We start from the raw sequence: 19,284 nt of genomic DNA on the forward strand, positions 1-19,284 counted from the left end.
GAGGAAGAAGAAGGCACATCTTTGTGTGTTGCAGCATCTTACAGAGGTTCATCCTTATTTAGAAAAGCATCTGCTTGAATTGCAACATTGTAATCCTAAGTTGAAGGAAAGAGCGTTGATGCGGGAACATAATCGCACATCTGTTTAGAATTAGATTCAGAGCCTTGAACTCCTTTGGTTTCTACCTCTGTTTAGGAGTACTCTACTCCACGCCCAACAAAGAAGTCCAGGAGTCAGATTTTTGAAGAGGTGGTTGGTAGCTCCAAAGAGAAGAAAAACGAATTAATTGTCAAAGAGAAGACAACAGAATTAGTTGTCAAAGATAAGACAACAGAATTAATTGTCAAAGAGAAGGAAACACTTGATTTAGGGTCCAAAGAGAAGACAACACTGAAGTTAACGGCCAAGGTAAACCATATGCTTCCCACTCCCCTGTGCTTCAACACTGAAATCAAAACTGAACTTTTCATGCTAGCTTAACATTATTGTTACAGGAAAATTCATGCTCAAATAAGTTGGAGTCGAAATCGAAGTCGAAGAACTCTAAGAAATCCAAAGAGATGGTAGGTAGTTGTGATCGTAAAACTGAAGAATCAGCCGCCAAAAGTAAGAAGCAAAATTTGGCAGACGACACAATTCAAGGTCTTGGCCCATCATGCAATTATTTGAAGTTTATCATCAATACGGCGCCCGGTGATGTATATAAAAATACTTCAATCCCATTGCCCGCTTCGGTTTGGCATTATGACGAAGATCGACAAACTTATGTAAATGAGGTTGACGTTGAAGAGTTCCTTAGAGGGGCGTGCCTCAACATTTCAGTGATCCAAGTCTATATGATGTAAACTTTTCCATCGATATTTTTGTTTTTGGTTTTGTCAACTATAATAGTTTTTGAAATTTTTGCATTATACATTTACTTTGTAGGTGTTTATTCCACGAACACACCTTTGCATTTGACAACTCTCAGATTGGGTTTGTTTGTCCCGAGGCAATGTCAAGCTCTAGAATCAAGGCCAACCCTCAGGCTGCATCAATGTATTTGAAAGTAGTTTTCAATGCTGAAATTGAAAAGGAGAAGAAGGGTGATCCTAACATTACCAAGTGGTTTTTGATCCCATACCATCAAGAGTAAGTGTTAGAGATTGATCGATATTTGGTAAATAGCTATGTTATTGTTATTTTCATGCATAAGGTTGCAATAACATTTATATATAATGCAGAAATCATTGGATTTTGTACGTGTTAGACCTACGTAGAGGTTGTGCGTATATTTTCGACTCTGCGATAGGTTCCAACCGAGAAAATAGTGCATGGGGAATCTTGTGTTTGTAAGTTACTTTCAATTCTTTTTAAGTTATTTCTTTTCGTGCCGAATCAGATTCATGAAGTTTTACTCAACTTCCAGGGCATACCAAGTGTACAAGTTTAATGATGGGATTTGTCCGAATAGAGCGACTATGCAGGGGTTGAAAGGCTTCCATGTAAAGGTATATCATGCTTACTAATTAGCTTTACTTTTGTTTTTGGGTAACTACTTGGATATATAATTTATGATTTATCTCCAAATCAGTGTGCTCAACAAGTCGGCGCCCGCGAGTGTGGCTATTACGTTATGAAGTTCATGCATGAAATAGTCACGTTACACCATAACACTGATGAGCGGTTAGACAATGTTCGTTCTTTTACCATATGTTAGTTGAACTACTAATACTAGTACTTTTACGTAGTAGAATTCTTAATTTACAAGTAGCATTACTTATCATGTTACTTATTTCAGGCTTACACTCCAAGAAATGCGCCTTATACCGATGAGGAAATAGATGTGGTTCGTGAGCAATGGGCTAAGTTTTTTACAACCGAGTATTTATTTACTTAGGTTGTTTAGACACAAAGATGGAAGCGTTTATATCTTCATGGATTTGGTAAAGTTCTTTAATTTTTTCATAATTACAAGTCTGCTGGATTTGCTAATTTATTGCTTTGAATACTAATATGCTGGTCTTGCTGCTGCTGCATGTGAATTCTGATCTGGTGGTCTTTAGAATTTCACTTCCATCTATGTGTTTCTCCTCTGTTTGCTTCTGTTGCTGCTCTGTATGTTATTGTTTCTACTCATTCGAATCTATTTATGCACATTTAAGGCTCATTAGGTCGTTATAGGTCATGTACGTTTAGAGCTAAAATGACATTTCCGCTCCCAACTTTGAACTAAAGAACCTAAGGACTCATTTGATTCTTATTACATGACTAATATACATAGTTTTAACTTTCTAAAACTCATTCGAATCTATTTATGCACATTTAAGGCTCATTAGGTCGTTATAGGTCATGTTTAGAGCTAAAATGACATTTCCGCTCCCAACTTTGAACTAAAGAACCTAAGGACTCATTTGATTCTTATTACATGTCTAATATACATAGTTTTAACTTTCTAAAACTCATTCGAATCTATTTATGCACATTTAAGGCTCATTAGGTCGTTATAGGTCATGTTTAGAGCTAAAATGACATTTCCGCTCCCAACTTTGAACTAAAGAACCTAAGGACTCATTTGATTCTTATTACATGTCTAATATACATAGTTTTAACTTTCTAAAACTCATTCGAATCTATTTATGCACATTTAAGGCTCATTAGGTCGTTATAGGTCATGTTTAGAGCTAAAATGACATTTCCGCTCCCAACTTTGAACTAAAGAACCTAAGGACTCATTTGATTCTTATTACATGACTAATATACATAGTTTTAACTTTCTAAAACTCATTCGAATCTATTTATGCACATTTAAGGCTCATTAGGTCGTTATAGGTCATGTTTAGAGCTAAAATGACATTTCCGCTCCCAACTTTGAACTAAAGAACCTAAGGACTCATTTGATTCTTATTACATGATTAATATGCATAGTTTTAACTTTCTAAAACTCATTCGAATCTATTTATGCACATTTAAGGCTCATTAGGTCGTTATAGGTCATGTTTAGAGCTAAAATGACATTTCCGCTCCCAACTTTGAACTAAAGAACCTAAGGACTCATTTCATTCTTATTACATGACTAATATGCATAGTTTTAACTTTCTAAAACTCATTCGAATCTATTTATGCACATTTAAGGCTCATTAGGTCGTTATAGGTCATGTTTAGAGCTAAAATGACATTTCCGCTCCCAACTTTGAACTAAAGAACCTAAGGACTCATTTGATTCTTATTACATGTCTAATATACATAGTTTTAACTTTCTAAAACTCATTCGAATCTATTTATGCACATTTAAGGCTCATTAGGTCGTTATAGGTCATGTTTAGAGCTAAAATTACATTTTCGCTCCCAACTTTGAACTAAAGAACCTAAGGACTCATTTGATTCTTATTACATGTCTAATATACATAGTTTTAACTTTCTAAAACTCATTCGAATCTATTTATGCACATTTAAGGCTCATTAGGTCGTTATAGGTCATGTTTAGAGCTAAAATGACATTTTCGCTCCCAACTTTGAACTAAAGAACCTAAGGACTCATTTGATTCTTATTACATGTCTAATATACATAGTTTTAACTTTCTAAAACTCATTCGAATCTATTTATGCACATTTAAGGCTCATTAGGTCGTTATAGGTCATGTTTTGAGCTAAAATGACATTTCCGCTCCCAACTTTGAACTAAAGAACCTAAGGACTCATTTGATTCTTATTACATGATTAATATGCATAGTTTTAACTTTCTAAAACTCATTCGAATCTATTTATGCACATTTAAGGCTCATTAGGTCGTTATAGGTCATGTTTAGAGCTAAAATGACATTTCCGCTCCCAACTTTGAACTAAAGAACCTAAGGACTCATTTGATTCTTATTACATGACTAATATACATAGTTTTAACTTTCTAAAACTCATTCGAATCTATTTATGCACATTTAAGGCTCATTAGGTCGTTATAGGTCATGTTTAGAGCTAAAATGACATTTCCGCTCCCAACTTTGAACTAAAGAACCTAAGGACTCATTTGATTCTTATTACATGACTAATATACATAGTTTTAACTTTCTTAAACTCATTCTAATCTACGTATGCACATTTAAGGCTCATTGGGTCGTTATAGGTCAACAACGTACTTAATTATCTCTATAGTCTGCAACTATATCTTTTAATTTTATGCTTCAATGGAATGTAAAGACAATATCGTGAGTGTAAACTTTGGTACTCATATATATTTTCCTTCCATGCAACTTGCAGGCTAGGGATCGAGTCGATTGGAAGAAAGTCAACACGACCTTACTTAAGGTTTGTAATGCATGATCTAAAGGGACCTAAGTGGCTGGATTAGAGACATTTGTTAGATTAGCTCTCTAGCCTTTTGTCTTTAGTTGTTAATATTAGTTGTAATTTGTTAGACTAGCTAGGTGTTTAAAAATTGTAAACATACGTACTATATATACGCTTTGCTTTGTTGGGTTAATATAAATGAAGTTAATGTAATGATTTATTTATCAAAGATAAGCAGATTCATACCTTTGCTATTTTGGTGTTGATTGGGTACAGGTTTCAATACTCAATGGAGTATATATCTAGTTGTGGTTATTGCCGCCTATTTTATATTTTAAAAGAATTTGGAAAAAAAAATTAATGTTGTTGAAGGGGGCTTTTAATGTACGCCTCAACAACATATGAATTTATGGCGCCAATGTACAGGTATTGGCGCAAAAATAAGGACCTGTTGAGGGGGGCATTTAAGAAGTGAGCCTCAACAGAGGAGGCTGTTGAGGCGGGCTTCTTAAATGCCCCCCTCAACAGGTCCTTATTTTTCGCGTTTCTGTAGAGGTTGTTGAGGCGGGCTTTTGAAAGCCCCCCACAACAGATCACCTGTTGAGGCGAACAAAGCCCGCCTCAACAGATCACTGAGCTGTTGAAGCTACGTCTGTCGCAGCGGGCCTTGTTCGCCTCAATAAACCCAAAAAGCCCCCCTCAACAGGTATTTTTTCCACTAGTGTTAGTTGGGTAGGTGATACAGTGGGTAGATGTAGTCACCTTCGTGCTCATAAAAACGAAGGGAGCTTTTAAGATAGGGATACCAATGGGGTAGGGCGTATGCGGATGTAGGTCCCTCCATCCCCACCCCACCTAAAACTTTCATCCCCATCACCCATGGCGGGTACAAAGTTCATCCCCATCCCTGTCTCAATGGGTAAAAACTAAAATCCAACCCCGCCTCACCACCTGCCTGGGTATCCACCCCCGTCTCATCCCCGCCCCATATCTACGCCAACCCCTACCTAGTTTTTCTTATTTAGCAAACATTACGGGAAAAAGTAACTTCCATTACAAAAAAATTAAAACAAACAAACTTAAAAATCTTGCCTTAATTCATATTATCACATACTACAAACAAATCCAAACGCATTAAAAAGTTGTTCAACTTTTTATCTTCCTTAAATTTTTCTATTCACGTAGAAAATGATACTCGAGTAGGGTTGACGTGTATCAAGCGGGGTGGGCGGAGATGGGGCGTGTCCAACACAAAATCCACACGCGTTGCATCACCCATATCGGGTATAATTGCATACCCATCCCCGCTCCATCACCCGCCAAATGTCCAGCCAAGTCTCCCTTCATCCCTGCCTACTTAGGACAAATACTGGATGTGCCGCCCACTGACATCATATTTAAGAGCTTATGATATCAGAAACCTGTCGACTGAATGGGATGGCCAAAATTCCGATGGGATTTTGAGCTGGGATATTTTTGCACAAGTGAAACATTAAGTTAATCCACGTGACTGCAACGTGGTCCAATCAGCATTAACATTATGATTACATTCATCTTCCACTTATCATCCCCAAAAAAAAATTCATGCTCTCCGGCCTCCACCCTTTTCGCACAAAATAGTTAACCCCAAATTTAACAGCGAAATCAATAATGATTGAAATTGCAGTAAAAGTTAATCATCTGATTGCTATGAATCATAGTGGCGTTCAAATTATGAAAAAACAAGGAATTGGAGCTTGTCTACTGTCCCATGCTGTGAGGAAATTCAAGTCACAGAAGCCAATCAGAATCAAGTGTCAGGCGGTGAATCAACGCCCTTGTACCTATTCTTCCCGGATTTCTACTGATATTCCCTTCTACGAAACACCTGGGGTAAACTTTCTTTATAATATGGAACAAAGTTTTGTAAATTAAGAGAGAGACACATGGGTAGTGATGCAGACGAGATTGACTCTGAGATAAACTGGAGTATGAATTATGTGTTTTTTTAATATGTGTACAGGCTTCATTTGATCTGTATTTAGAGGATAAACCCAGAGTATTTAGAGCAATATTTCCAGACAAAAGAAGAAGCCAACAGATTAATGAGGTAATGTTATGAAATTTGTCCCATTCATTTTTTGGGGTTAATATATATATATATATATATATATATATATATATATATATATGTAGTTCGTAATATGATTATTATTTGGATTTTGGTCCAGGATCATTGATTATTTAGTTAGCTTGAACACCTATAATCCATGATCTTAGACGTGGAATTAGTTAGAGTCTATATGTGTGGGAATTGGAATCAATATTGACTAATAGTAATGCAATTTTTATATTTGCCTTGACAGCCGTGGATATTGCCTAGGTACGTGTGGACATCGTGTTATAGTTCATTATGGAGGATATGTCTTAGTAATGGATTTAGTTGTATATTGTGTTGGTGCTCTTTAACATCTTCACCTTGAAATCAATTGCATATTATTTTTTCAAGACAATGCTGCTATATAGTGTCAAAGGAACTACAAGAATGTATTAGACTTTTCAAATTTCCTTGTGACATTGTGCATTAGGTACTCGTTTAAGGCACAAGTTTACAATTTCAGAACCTTAAATAAGAGCTACTCAGCATCTATTGTTTTTTTATGAAGAAGATAATATGACAGGCCAGGAACGGTTTAGTTTCTTGTAATGGGTTTGTTTTGTGTTAGAGGGTCTTGTGGTTGTTTTTGAGGCTTGGGGATGGAAGAGTCCTTCCTAGACGCTTTGTTCCCCCCAACTCTGTTACTGTTAGTATGTTTGTTTTGTGCTGAATGCTAATAACTTCATCTTACTTACCAAAAAGAAAACAAGACTTCTAGGGAAATGATAAATTACCACAAGTCTTTTCTGTTGTTTAGTAAATAAAAAAGTCCACAAAGGTTATCCAAGATACTGAGGAAAAGACTCAAGTCAAAACCAATCCTGGAATTTCACCTCATTATCTCAGGCTGGGAAGATGCTCCTGATAAATAGTACTTTAATCACTTATGCATCGCACATAATGACCATCTATCTCTTCCCTAAAATAGTGATATAGACGATTAGCTCAGAGACGATTAGATTATCGTGGGGATCTGCATGAAAGAAGACCAATATACTCAAGGAAAAGGGACTTGCTTGAAAGGCATGATTATGATGGAGGGCTTGGACTCAGGGACATGGGAGTGATGAATCAAGCTCTTTGTTTCAGAAATGCATGGAGACTTGTGAAGAACCCTCCTAGCACTGCAACTACAAAGCCATAGTTGTTGGGAGGGGCAGGCATGAGCATTATGAATACCGTGGAAAGAATGCGAGAGGGTATTGTCAATAGGATCCGGAATGAAAAATCTACATAAATTGTTGAAGATAGATGGGTCCTAAGGGAGAAGATTGAATTCAAGAATAGTGAAAACATTGTCTGAATAAACCAATTTTGGTAGCTTAGCATTGGAATCAGGACAGGAACATTTGCTTGAAAACTGATTTGATGACTGTAAGAGGAAAAGAATTGAAAATATTTACATCCCGAGTTCTGAGGAGGAGGATGAATTATTGTGGAATCTAGATAAGTCTGTTGAATACTCTGTCAAATCAGGATCAGGATACTGGGGAGCCTAATGTCAGAAGGAAGAGAAACTAAGGAAAATGTCTTCTGGACAAAGTTTTGAAAAATAAAACTCTCCCAAAATGAAAATATTTCTGTTGGAAGATGATCAGTAGGAAAGGCCTATCAGATTGAACCTTGGGGAAATAAACATCCAATGTGAAGAAAATTGTATATTATGTGGACATGCCGTGGAAACCGAGGAGCACTTATTCAGGGACTGCAAGATTTTTATGAGAAGGCTTCCAACCTAGGAATATAAGTGAATCAGGCCCAAGAAATATTCCAATTCAGAGATTGATATAAACTTCATAAATTATGTTATGGCAGAGAACAAAATGGAAGACACTGAACAGCTGAATTCATTATCATTCCCTGGAATGAACTAGTATTTGGAAGAAGGATAGCAGTTATCCCGAACAAGATCCTAATAATCCTATGGAAAGTGAAGACATGAAAAGCCAGACAGCGTAGCTGCGCAGGTACATAAAGAGGACTAAGGACCACAGGCAAGTACGCGAGGAACAAGGGTTGAGAACAAAGGAAACTTCGGGGAGAACTTTGAAGCTTTGCATCCGTAGTAAATCCTTTCAAGAGGTGAGGGAACAGATGGTGCCTGGAAGCAATGCAAAAAGAAAAGCATTTAGGTCATACAAGCAGCATATAGCTTGCAGCTTTTGGTCTCTTAGCAGGAATACTGGGAAGCTATAAGATCTGAAATTCTGAACTGATTCGACAGAACAGGTTCTCGGCATCCTAAATCCAAGGAAAGTGGACAAGGGAATCAAATCAATCATTTAAGACACCAAGGGAACCTTCGATAGATTTTAATCCTTTTGCATTACAAAAGGTGGATAGGACTTATTAAAGGTGTCCATGATCTAGAGGTGGCAGCAAAAAAAGGGGGCTAATGTTTTTTTTTGTTTGATAGGAGGGAATGGATGGAGAAGATATTGTTGACAACCATTGAAAATGGAATCTTGGTTCATATAGTTGACGCCATTATTTAGCTTAACATACTGATATTATTGTTGTTCCGTTTTATCTGTTAGCTCAAGCCTCATGTTTTGGTTCCCAGTGAGAACAATGTTCATCTTATGCAGTCTTTTGTGTATATAGCACCTAGTATGGTGCTAATAGCTTGGCTTTATCACTTAACGCCATCCCTATAACCTTGTCTAAATGGATATCTCTTTAAAACAAATGAGCTTTAGCAAGTATAGAATATCAGAGTCAATCTGAAGTAAATGCAAATAGGATATTTTTGTTGGATAAAATTTGACCTTCATGGCTCCATTTTATAGAGTCTCATATGACATGGTCGGAAAATAAATTTTTGTTAATACTAGTTCTTAGCTCAATCTATGCCTTTATTTTCCGACAGCAACAGCTTACATATGGCTCTTAGTATTCCATCCCTTAATCAAGATAGTGTTGGGGAGTAGATTTTGGGACTGTACCTGAGATTATGGTCTAATGTACTAAATTTGTTCTGTTGTGTTTTGTGCATTCTATATCATACTTTAGGTTTTATTTCTTCTGATTTCAGTGTTTTTGTTGCTTCTTGTAGGAAGAGTGGAGAGTACATATGCTACCCATACAGTTTTTCTTCCTTACTGTATCTCCGGTTGTAGACATGAGGTTGAGATGTAAAACAAATGCCGAAGATTACCCATCAGGAATTCCACGTGCCATCTCTAAAGTTCTTGAGCTTGACATTGTTCGTCATAAACTTGATCTTTCACAATTTTGTTTTGTTTTGTTTCTCTAGTTGTGTTGAGTGTGTTTACTTCAAATTTAGGGAGTATCACCGGTTATTATCTGATGCAGGTTAGATGGGAGCTTCAAGGACTAGATAATGTGCTGGAGCCGAATCATTTTAGTCTCGGTGTAAATGGAACTTTATATTCAGATAAGCGAGGAGTAAGAAGCAAATTGAAGGGTCAGTTGGAGATGAAAATTAGTGTTATTCTCCCACCAGTTCTCACCTTGGTCCCTGACGATGTTCGCCGAAGTGTCACAGAATCGGTTAGCCCCAAAATTTTATTTTAACTTAAATTTTGTTTTATACAAGTATAGTTCAGACTCGAATAGGATTGTCTGACTTGACTTGAATTCGAATATGAGTAATCCAACTTAACCTGGATATACAAGGAAACTGTAACATACTAACATGTTTCTAAAGTTACAGTACAAAACTACAAACACATGGATAAGAAAACTTTCCTTTGTCATACATGTATATATTAGTAGGAAATTGCTCCCTCTGTGCCAACTTAATGTTAACATTAGATGGGCCATGAAGATTAAGGAATATCCGACACAGATACTTTAGCTGATGAAATGAATTGTTCAATCATCATAGAGTAACTTCTTCTAACAGATGAATTATTAACTAAGAAAATCCAACTTATTGTTTATAGGTGCTAAAGGGACTTGTTGAGAACATGAAAGACAAGGTCAACAGCAGTTTGATAGCTGATTACAGTAAATTCCGCAGAGAGCGACAAACGAACCCTGTCCAGCTTGTACAACTCAGAAAAGATGGCATTGTGTGAAGTGGACAATTTGGAAAAAGCACCAGATATATGCATTGTAGTATTGTACATTAAGTTCCCTTTTTTCAATTTCAAGTTTTGTGTCATAGATTTATTTTTTCCTTCAATTTTTCTCATCCAGCTTGGAAAGGCTTGAATATGAAAATCCTAAGGTCATTACGTGACCATAGACCTGTCAAGTGGGTCGGTCGGGTAGAGTTATAAAAATTACTCTTGGGGTCGGGTTAATTCGGGTCTGTCACTTTTGGATTCGGGTTTACAAATGATTGTTCAAAACCCATAATTTGCGGGTTCGGGTCAACCCAACGGGTTGAGAGATTTTAAAACACGTATTATATTTCTCAAGCTTGTATACTTTCCCTGCATTATTTGGATCGAAAAAACTCTCCGGCTGCGACATATACACAGTCTTTTCTAGAATACTATTCAAAAAGGTAGTTTTGACATCCATTTGACATAATTCATAGTCATAGAATGTGGCAATTGCAAGGATTATCCGTAAGCATTTTAGCTAGAGAAAAGGTTTCATCATAAGCAACGCCATGAACTTCTCTAGAGTCAAAAAAACCATGCCATTGATTCAATCCTCTCCTTATCTTTCCAATGGAAGAATTGAACAACGAACAAGCCATTCTCAATTCTCTAAATATAGCATGTTGCGAAAGGGCCATGCCTGGTTTAATGTCCATCGCCGCAAAATTATAGTCTCACAAATTGAGGCGGCCACCAACGAGAGATTAGCCCTAATATCGACCTCTCCCTCTGTCGCCTCTAAATCGTCTTCCATGGCAGTACTAAATCTCGCCCAAGCAAGGGTAATCTCGCACAGAACGAGTATCTTCTCAAAGCCTATGAGAGAGTGCGGGAGAGACTTTTTGAACATGATCATAAAGCATAATCCTTTATCGTAGTTATTAACCTATTAATGAATATTCAATTTAGGTGCTTTTTATTAAAAAAACATTCTTTTTTTTTTTTGGTAATTAATTGAAACGGATTTTTCATGAAATACCCATGAGTTTTGGCATAATTCACCAAATGCCCCTCGAATTTCAGATATTCACCAAATCCCCCTCACAAATGACTTAATTAATACCCAAACTACCCTTACTTTGACTCGTCGTTAGTCCACTATTAGCTTTCAAATTCACCAAATACCCCTTTTTTATAACTTATTTCACCAAATACCCCTTTAAAACATTATTCACCAAATGCCCAAACCTGTAAATTGCCTTTTTGAAACTCAACGACTAGTTTTTGTGTTTGAAAAATAGCCGTTGCTTATTGTTTGGTTATAAATACCCCTTTTATGAGTGTTTATTGTAGTTTAGAAATTGTTTTGTTGTAGTTTCATATCATTTCTGTCATGAGTTTTCATTCAAAATCATCATCCACACACAATGAGTCCACATATGTAAGAGTCCCAAACAAATTCTGTTATTGTGGGAGGAAATTTGTCATCCATAGCTCCGATACAACACTAAATCCACAAAGTTTATACTACAAGAGTAGTTGAGCAAGAAAACAGGGGGCATCAGCAATATTGTTACCAGCATGAAGGACAAAATAGGGGAAGCGTAGACGAAGGAGAAAGTTTCGAAATCCAGGAAAACAGTAAGATGCAAGAAGAATTGAAGCAAATGAAGAAGAAGCTAAAACAACAACAAAAATTAGTTAAAGTTGTAATTCAATTGGGAATATTGATGTTTGTAATTTTACTATTTGTAATCATGAAGTGAATAAATGAACGAGCAATTACTTCATATTTCATAAATCATAATTGTTTTTGCATAATTACATGTGCATAAAAGCCCACATTTGGGAATCATTATGTTTTAGCTTAACTTGCAAAAATATGTGTGCACCAATTACATGTGCTACTGTTTCTACTTAATGCATCTGTGCAAAATAAAAACAGGGGTGCACATCCAAAAAAACTTATACTACCCCAAAAAACTCCAAATGCAGCACTGTCTCATGGTCTTCCCCTTTTGTGGTGCATTGGAAGTACTTGCACCATTAGAGGCTGCATTCCTCTTCCTTGTTGTAGCTCTCTGTTTTGGTGGTGCCTTGGAAGTGCCAGTACCATACTTGCAGGTCCTTACATTGTGGCCCGTTTCCTTGCATTTGCCACACTTAACTGAACTCTATCTCTTATTTTTTCTTAGCTTCATTAACACCCCTCTTTCTCTATTTAAGGGGTCTTCCAACACTCCTCTTGATCCCAAGAGGGTTAATGGTGGGAAGTCTGAACTCAGACCATTGACTGGGGTCGGGCATTAGGTGCATATGCTCTGAATATGTATGTTTATAAGTAGCACCCTTGAAAAACCTGTTAGGTTATGATACATTATGACAATTTATAAATCATGCGGAAAAAACCATAAAGCCAGGAAACATATTATTTACACATAATCATTTAGCATAGTTTAGATGCATACTCTTTGTTGCGTGCCTTCCCTAGCTGCGCCCGAACCGAACAAGAACAAGTCTTTAGGACTCCAAGTGTCGTCCCTCCGTAGATAGTCCACAGCACGTCCGGATCCGCCTTAAGCTTGACCAACTAGGATCGCCCTTAAGGTACTTAGAATTTTCGGCACTTATAGGCAATTGTATGACTGAATTTTTTGCTCTCAAAAATCACTTTGAATACTTGAATACTCGATATAAATTGTGAGCATTGATCACCTATTTATAGGGCATGGGTATCGGATATTAGAATCCTACTAGGAAACGATTTAGTGAATCTGAATTAATCTAAAATTCAATCACTTAATTTATCTAGTAGTGTAACACCCCGACAATTCCCTCTTTTCTAAAATAACCTTTTAATATAAAACGTAGAGAATTATCAAGGCATTATCGCCCGTGTGAAAACGTATCGGCTTATTCAGAATTTTGCAGCGGAAAACATAAAACTAACTTTTAGGTTCATAAATAATCTATTACATATTAGGTCCAAACCCATTTAACTGAATTAAGGAAATACGAATGGTACGACAAATTTCAAATCCAAGTTAACAAATTAAATCACTTAATTAAACGAATAGAACTACAAGCTCTCTAATCCCGATCCCAATGATGCATCATCTTCAAACCTGTAGATGGTCAACGCTTATTGATCCTTAAAGACTGCTCACCAAAGATGGGTCATCACAGGATCAATAAGGCATAGCCATGATCAACACACACAAACAAGCACGTAATCAGCAAAGCTGAGTACTACATACTAAAACAACAACAATCCTAGCATGATACTATCAAACCAACAACCCTAACATGATACTAATAAATATAAGTAAGGACAGACAAAACATAATAAATTGACGATTATACTTGACTAGACTAAGCTAGGCTTAATAACCATAATATTATTTTAGTTGAAATAGACAATGGACCGAGTTGACCATCCAGAAGTCTTCACTAAGGAAGACGAGGTACGGGCGCGACTCCGTAACCTCAGTGACCTGCGATATCGAGGAACGTTTAAATAAAAATAGGACACGGTGATCAATCCGGTCCCAGAAAAGGCCATGGGCTACCACCATGAACCCCAACTCCTGTTTGTCCGTCACTTCAGACGTGCACAGTCTAAAGCTATTGCTATTCAGTTTCACTTTACATGATTTACAAATTGAGATTCCGTTATGACTCAACCATTACATAAGACAGACAATTCACATTTGTTCACAACTGTTTTTATCTTGGAATTAAGTGAGTGATCATAAAAGCATCAATCAAGACTCATTCCAACTTAACCAACCTTTCCTTTAACCATGAGCAACCCTGTATATGGGCATAGAGTTTCAACTTACTAAACAAGGTCCTCCGCCCTTATAAAGTAGTGAAAAGATAGAAAGGGAACAACAACCAATTGATCCAACCCAATCATATAGAATAATCTAGTGTTCCCAACCAACATGTTTGTATCAAACATCCATACTAACATGTTACAGTTCCTATAGTGCAAAATAAGTTCAATAAGTTTGTCCAACAGTATTAAACATGCACATTCCATATAACCAAGTTTGTCTATAATATCAACATCACCAAGTTCAACAATAATATCAACATGATTTCAACAATTAGCACACATTCCAAGCACGCAGGTATGTACGTACCTTGTGTAAACAAACTGCAAGACCACTTTAATAATTCAAAAGTCGCCTACGGAGAATTCTCCACCTAACAACAACCAATATAGACTCATATCAATTCATATTGAATTTTCAACAACATTAGGGAGCTTCAAACCCTTCCTAAACATAATTAGAACATTTTTCAATATCGAAACTTGAATATTTGGTTTCCTAGCATCATAATTATTGAATTAGTGATTGAAATTCGTTGAAAACTCTTTGCAAACATCGTACTTTAAATTTTCAGCAATATGAACTCATTTAAAAACTTCACCAAGGCCAATTTACGTTCTTAGAACATCGAAACAATAAATTTAATAAACCACAATCGTCCTACCATGATTTACAACCATTAAAACCTTAAAATTCATACTTTAATAATTAAAACCATTATTTCAATCAAATCGCATAATCCGAATATTAATAATTTAATTATATAAAACATAAAATCTGAAATTTATAGTTAAACCATAAAACTATAATTTAATCCAATAAAACATTAATTAAATTTGTAAACATAATTGAAAATCTAACTTAAATATTATTAACAAACTGAAAATAAATTAGTTTATAATATATAATCTGAATTCTAAATATAAATTATCAAAACTAATAATTTAAATTATGAAAACCTTAATTAAATTATTAAAACATAAATATTACATTAATTAAATAAAAGGGTAAAGAATTAACCAAAAAAGAGAGGAGAGGGAAGCTGCTGGCCGGCAGGCAGGGCGGCGCGGCAACAGTGGGCGGCGACGCTGGTCGGAGGAGTACGGCGGAGGGTGTCAGCGTCCGCGCGATGGTTGTTGGTGGTGCTGTGCAAGAAAACAATTAAGGAGGGCAACGAAAGGGGAGAACGAAGCAAGAGGTGAGAGGAAGGAGGTGCTTTACCGGCGGCGAACAATCGTTATGGGCGCGGCTGGTGGCGCGGTGGTGGTTGCTGCGAACGAAACTGCGAGTGAGGAGAAGGGATGAAACAACAGAGAAAGAAATAAGGGAGAAGGAGAAGATGAGGAGGTCGAAACCTTACCAGTGGCGTGATGGTGGTCCGACGGCGAGGGAGGCTGCAGCAACGAAAGTGAAGGCGGGAGAGAGGAACGGCGGCGTGAGGGATAGCAGCAAGGAGGAGCGGCGGTGGCTGAAGCAGAGAGTCTTGTGCGTTTTCACGTGAATGGTGAAGCAAGGGTTTGAGAGTTTTCTTTTGTTTCTCTTTTTATTTTTGTTTCACGTGAAGTTGAATAGGAGAAAGGGTTATGGGTTTATTTGGGGTTATTTATTTTGGGCTTTGTTATTTGGGCTAGGATTATAATTGAGTTTATGTTTGAATTCGAAACCGATTATGATTGTTTTCTAAGTAAAAACGTATTTTCGTAATTCAAATTCTTTTCAACATAAAATTCTAAAATTATTTTTGATTTCATAAATCGTTAAAATGTTTAGAATGTAATCAAATAAAATAAATATACGTTAATTATATATTTATTTCTAAAATTTATAAATTCTATTTAAATATAATTAACTATACGTTAAAATATATTAATAAAATGTATAAAATTATGGGGGATTACAATCTACCCCTCTTAAAAGAAGTTTCGTCCCGAAACTTGACAAGAAATTTCCCACACTTTTCCCAAAAGCTTTTAACTTATTCTTACTAGAGAAGTATTTGTGCCACCTAAGTGCACTATTTTGCCAACTCAAGGCTGTTTGTGTTACTCATGAACACCTTTTCTTATGCGGAGAATCTATTTGCTTTGCATCAACTTGTAAAGGTTGCTAAAAATAAGCATAAAATGCATAAAAATACCATAAAAATAGGTAAAAAGCGCGAATTTCTATCGCATTCTACCCCCTTAAAGAAAACGAGTTACGCCCTCGTAACTCACCTCAGGGAATAGCTAATTCAAAATTCTCTTTCGACGAATTCTCTTTCGACGAATTCTCTTTCAAAATTCCCATTTCATTAAAACTACTAACTTTAGACTTTTCACAACAGATGACGAAACAAAAGAACAAGTCACCACGAATTAAATAACGCTTAACTTGCGCGGAGTTAATAGAAAAGTACCAGAATCTATATCGGCAGATCGTTCATCCTCATTCTGATTCATCATGTACAACTTTCCTGGAGCCTTATTCGGGTTGTTGTTATCATTTGCAGGCTTATTATAGTTCTCTTGATTGTTTTGTGCCCCTCCAGGCTTTGAATTTTGACCTCCAGACTGGTTAAACCTCACTTGGTTTCCAGCTTTATTACTATTTTGTTCCTTTCTGTGCTTAGTGAAGCACTCATACTCCCTATGTCCCTTTTTTTGACAATAGTTGCAGGTCACTAATTCTCCGTTGCAGTTCTTACCAGGGTGATTGCTACTGCACATCTTGCAATGATGCACTCTCTTAGATTGGTTCGAATTGTTGTGGTGCCCCTGATTGCTTCTTCCCTGAAAATTTCCATTTCCACTCTCATTCCTATTCACGTTTCTATTCTTCTTGAAATTCCCTCGGTTTTTCCCAGCATCAAACTCTTTTCTTTTCTCCCCAACAACATTTTTCTTGTCCCTTCTAGACTGTAAACCATGAATATGGGCGGTTCTCTCATACGCATTCTCTAAAGGTATAAAGGTTTCTCCACCTAATTCCAACTGGATCTCATCGGTCAACCCTTGCTCAAACATCTGAGCCTTTATCTCCTCTATGGCTACAACCTCAGGTGTAAACTTCGACAACGCTATAAATTTGCTATAATATTCAGCGATGGTCATACTCCCCATCCCAAGGTTTATGAATTCCTGCGCTTTTCGTTTTGTAATAAAAGGAGGATAAAACTTTTCCCTCAATGCAACAACAAATGAGTCCCAATTAAATCTCTCGGCAGTACTTAGCCTAGTTTCATTCTCTCTCCACCACAGATCGGCTTCATCTTTTAGGTAAAGGACAGCTTGACCTACTCTCATACTCATAGGGCAACTCACAGCCTCAAACTGTTTCTCAAACTCCCTAATCCTATTTTCTAAGAAGGTAAGGTCTGATTGTCCCTTGAAGTATGGTGGTTTAACCCTAGCAAGTCTTTCAAACATTTCCCCTGCAGATTTGGGGCGCTCAGTTCTTTACTGAGTCAGCTTTTCCGCCAAAAGGCGAATAGCCACGGCTAGATCATTGTTGTTGGCCATTCTAGAACGTGACCTGCAATTAGAATACTCTACTTTAGGTTTGAAACATCACCTATACGTTATCCCATACAATTTAATACTTGAATTGACCATAAAGATCACCTCAACCAACACTGTTCACATTAATACACATCATCTATGAAGGCACGACAATCGTTTACGAAGGTGCAACGATCGTCTACAAGATGCAATAATCATTGAAAAATAATCATCCTCAATAATTCACGAAAGACATTCACACACTGCACATAAGGCATAACATTTTGAATCATATTGGTCATGAGGGTCTAGATTGGCCCTCACTTCCTTTATGTACTCAAATCATTTAATATTATTGTGGCAATTAAATTGATCCACAATTCACACTGAGTATGCACCCAATAGAAAAATTAATCCATGACGTACTACCTAGAGGTTGGGGTATTATGGAATCCTCAAAATAGAATAAAGAACAATTCCTTGAAAACTTTAACTTTTATTGCTAACTCCATAGAGGTTTATTACATCCTTGAAAATAATAAAGAACATCTCAAACTTCAATAAACTTAAACCTTAAACAGTTGTAGCTTTGCTTGCTACTTATTCTTTAAAACATGAAAGAGCTAATTAACTATTTATGACTTCAAAATATTTGTGGCCTCTTGCCTATCCATCGCTCCTGAAAGTTTTAGGAGTGACTTTAGATCTCAAGATCATCGAACTCTTCTTCAGGGTCTTCATCGGGGTCTTCCTCAGGGTTTGCATCTTCTTCCATGTCTTCATCTTGATTAGGCTCACTTGCCATCTCCTGTTCACTTTCGAGCTCTTCATCTGAATCACTAGAAATCTCAATGGTTGGCTCATGGGTCGCTGGGTTAGGATTCTCTGCCTCAACATCTACATTCTCATTCTCCACAGCTACATCATTTTCCTCTAGGTCATTATTTACACTTACTCCCATAGGTTCTTCTGTAACTGCATCCCAAGCATGACTCCATGAGTTTCTACCCTCCTTGAACCCATTTTCTACGACCTCAATAATGGTGGTCAGGATCTCTACGTCATATCTCTACCTACCATCCCTAGTCTCATACTTAATCAACTTTGGTGTTCCATCATCAGAATGCATGTCTTTAAACTTTTCGTTGAGTTCTAGGTATGGAAATTTGTTAGGTAAGCAATTAATGATAGTGGCTGCTATGATATCCTTTCTCATTAAGATAGGTTGCCCTTGAACCTTAGCATAATATTCACATCCAAACACAATTTTCTTCACATAAATATCTGGGGTTTCTATATCAAGTTTCTCGAAGGATCCTATATTGGTATACTTGGAAAGAAACATTTTATTCCTGAAATAAACAATTCAAGGTCTCACTAACGATTTTCCAGCCAAAACATAAACAAGGTTCAGTAATCAATAAGTTTGGTGGAATCAAACAATTCTTTATGCACATGTAAATGTAACACTTAAACAATTAGCACACGCACGTACATAACAATCAATTTCTAATGCTAGCGTTGACTAGCTACTAATGCACATATAATTC

The 19,284-nt window shown here is 36.7% G+C and overlaps 3 protein-coding genes and 1 long non-coding RNA gene across 6 annotated transcripts; 2 read left to right on the plus strand and 2 right to left on the minus strand.

The window, feature by feature from the left end:
• The first annotated feature begins 466 nt into the window (after positions 1-466).
• On the plus strand, positions 467-1,920 carry LOC130461061 (uncharacterized). Of its 3 annotated transcripts, none has more exons than XM_056828958.1 (6): positions 467-841; positions 928-1,131; positions 1,224-1,331; positions 1,409-1,490; positions 1,574-1,665; positions 1,781-1,920. In XM_056828958.1, exons 1-6 carry the CDS (start codon positions 561-563, stop codon positions 1,821-1,823), a joined length of 810 nt encoding a protein of 269 aa, XP_056684936.1. In that variant the 5' UTR covers positions 467-560; the 3' UTR covers positions 1,824-1,920. The 3 variants fall into 3 exon arrangements, with proteins under 3 accessions (XP_056684936.1, XP_056684937.1, XP_056684935.1); XM_056828957.1 differs by having other exon boundaries at positions 523-841; positions 1,574-1,675; XM_056828959.1 differs by lacking the exon at positions 1,224-1,331 and having other exon boundaries at positions 522-841; positions 1,574-1,675.
• A 3,808-nt stretch (positions 1,921-5,728) lies between these two features.
• On the plus strand, positions 5,729-10,788 carry LOC110790197 (uncharacterized). The gene is made up of 5 exons (XM_021994978.2): positions 5,729-6,135; positions 6,266-6,352; positions 9,456-9,605; positions 9,716-9,913; positions 10,309-10,788. The coding sequence occupies exons 1-5, from the start codon at positions 5,914-5,916 to the stop codon at positions 10,441-10,443; spliced, it is 792 nt and encodes a 263-aa protein (XP_021850670.2). The 5' UTR covers positions 5,729-5,913; the 3' UTR covers positions 10,444-10,788.
• A 2,509-nt stretch (positions 10,789-13,297) lies between these two features.
• LOC130461925 (uncharacterized) lies at positions 13,298-18,865 on the minus strand. Its single transcript, XM_056830234.1, has 3 exons — positions 16,654-18,865; positions 14,565-14,628; positions 13,298-13,575 (listed from the first exon to the last, which is right to left on the minus strand). Exons 1-2 carry the CDS (start codon positions 17,660-17,662, stop codon positions 14,600-14,602), a joined length of 1,038 nt encoding a protein of 345 aa, XP_056686212.1. The 5' UTR covers positions 17,663-18,865; the 3' UTR covers positions 13,298-13,575; positions 14,565-14,599.
• On the minus strand, positions 15,276-16,415 carry LOC130461926 (uncharacterized). Its single transcript, XR_008921953.1, has 3 exons — positions 15,616-16,415; positions 15,477-15,537; positions 15,276-15,400 (listed from the first exon to the last, which is right to left on the minus strand). It is a non-coding gene; the product is annotated as an uncharacterized lncRNA (long non-coding RNA).
• Positions 18,866-19,284: the final 419 nt, after the last annotated feature.

The sequence above is a fragment of the Spinacia oleracea genome, chromosome 5, assembly GCF_020520425.1.
Source record: "Spinacia oleracea cultivar Varoflay chromosome 5, BTI_SOV_V1, whole genome shotgun sequence".
Lineage (NCBI taxonomy): Eukaryota > Viridiplantae > Streptophyta > Magnoliopsida > Caryophyllales > Amaranthaceae > Spinacia > Spinacia oleracea.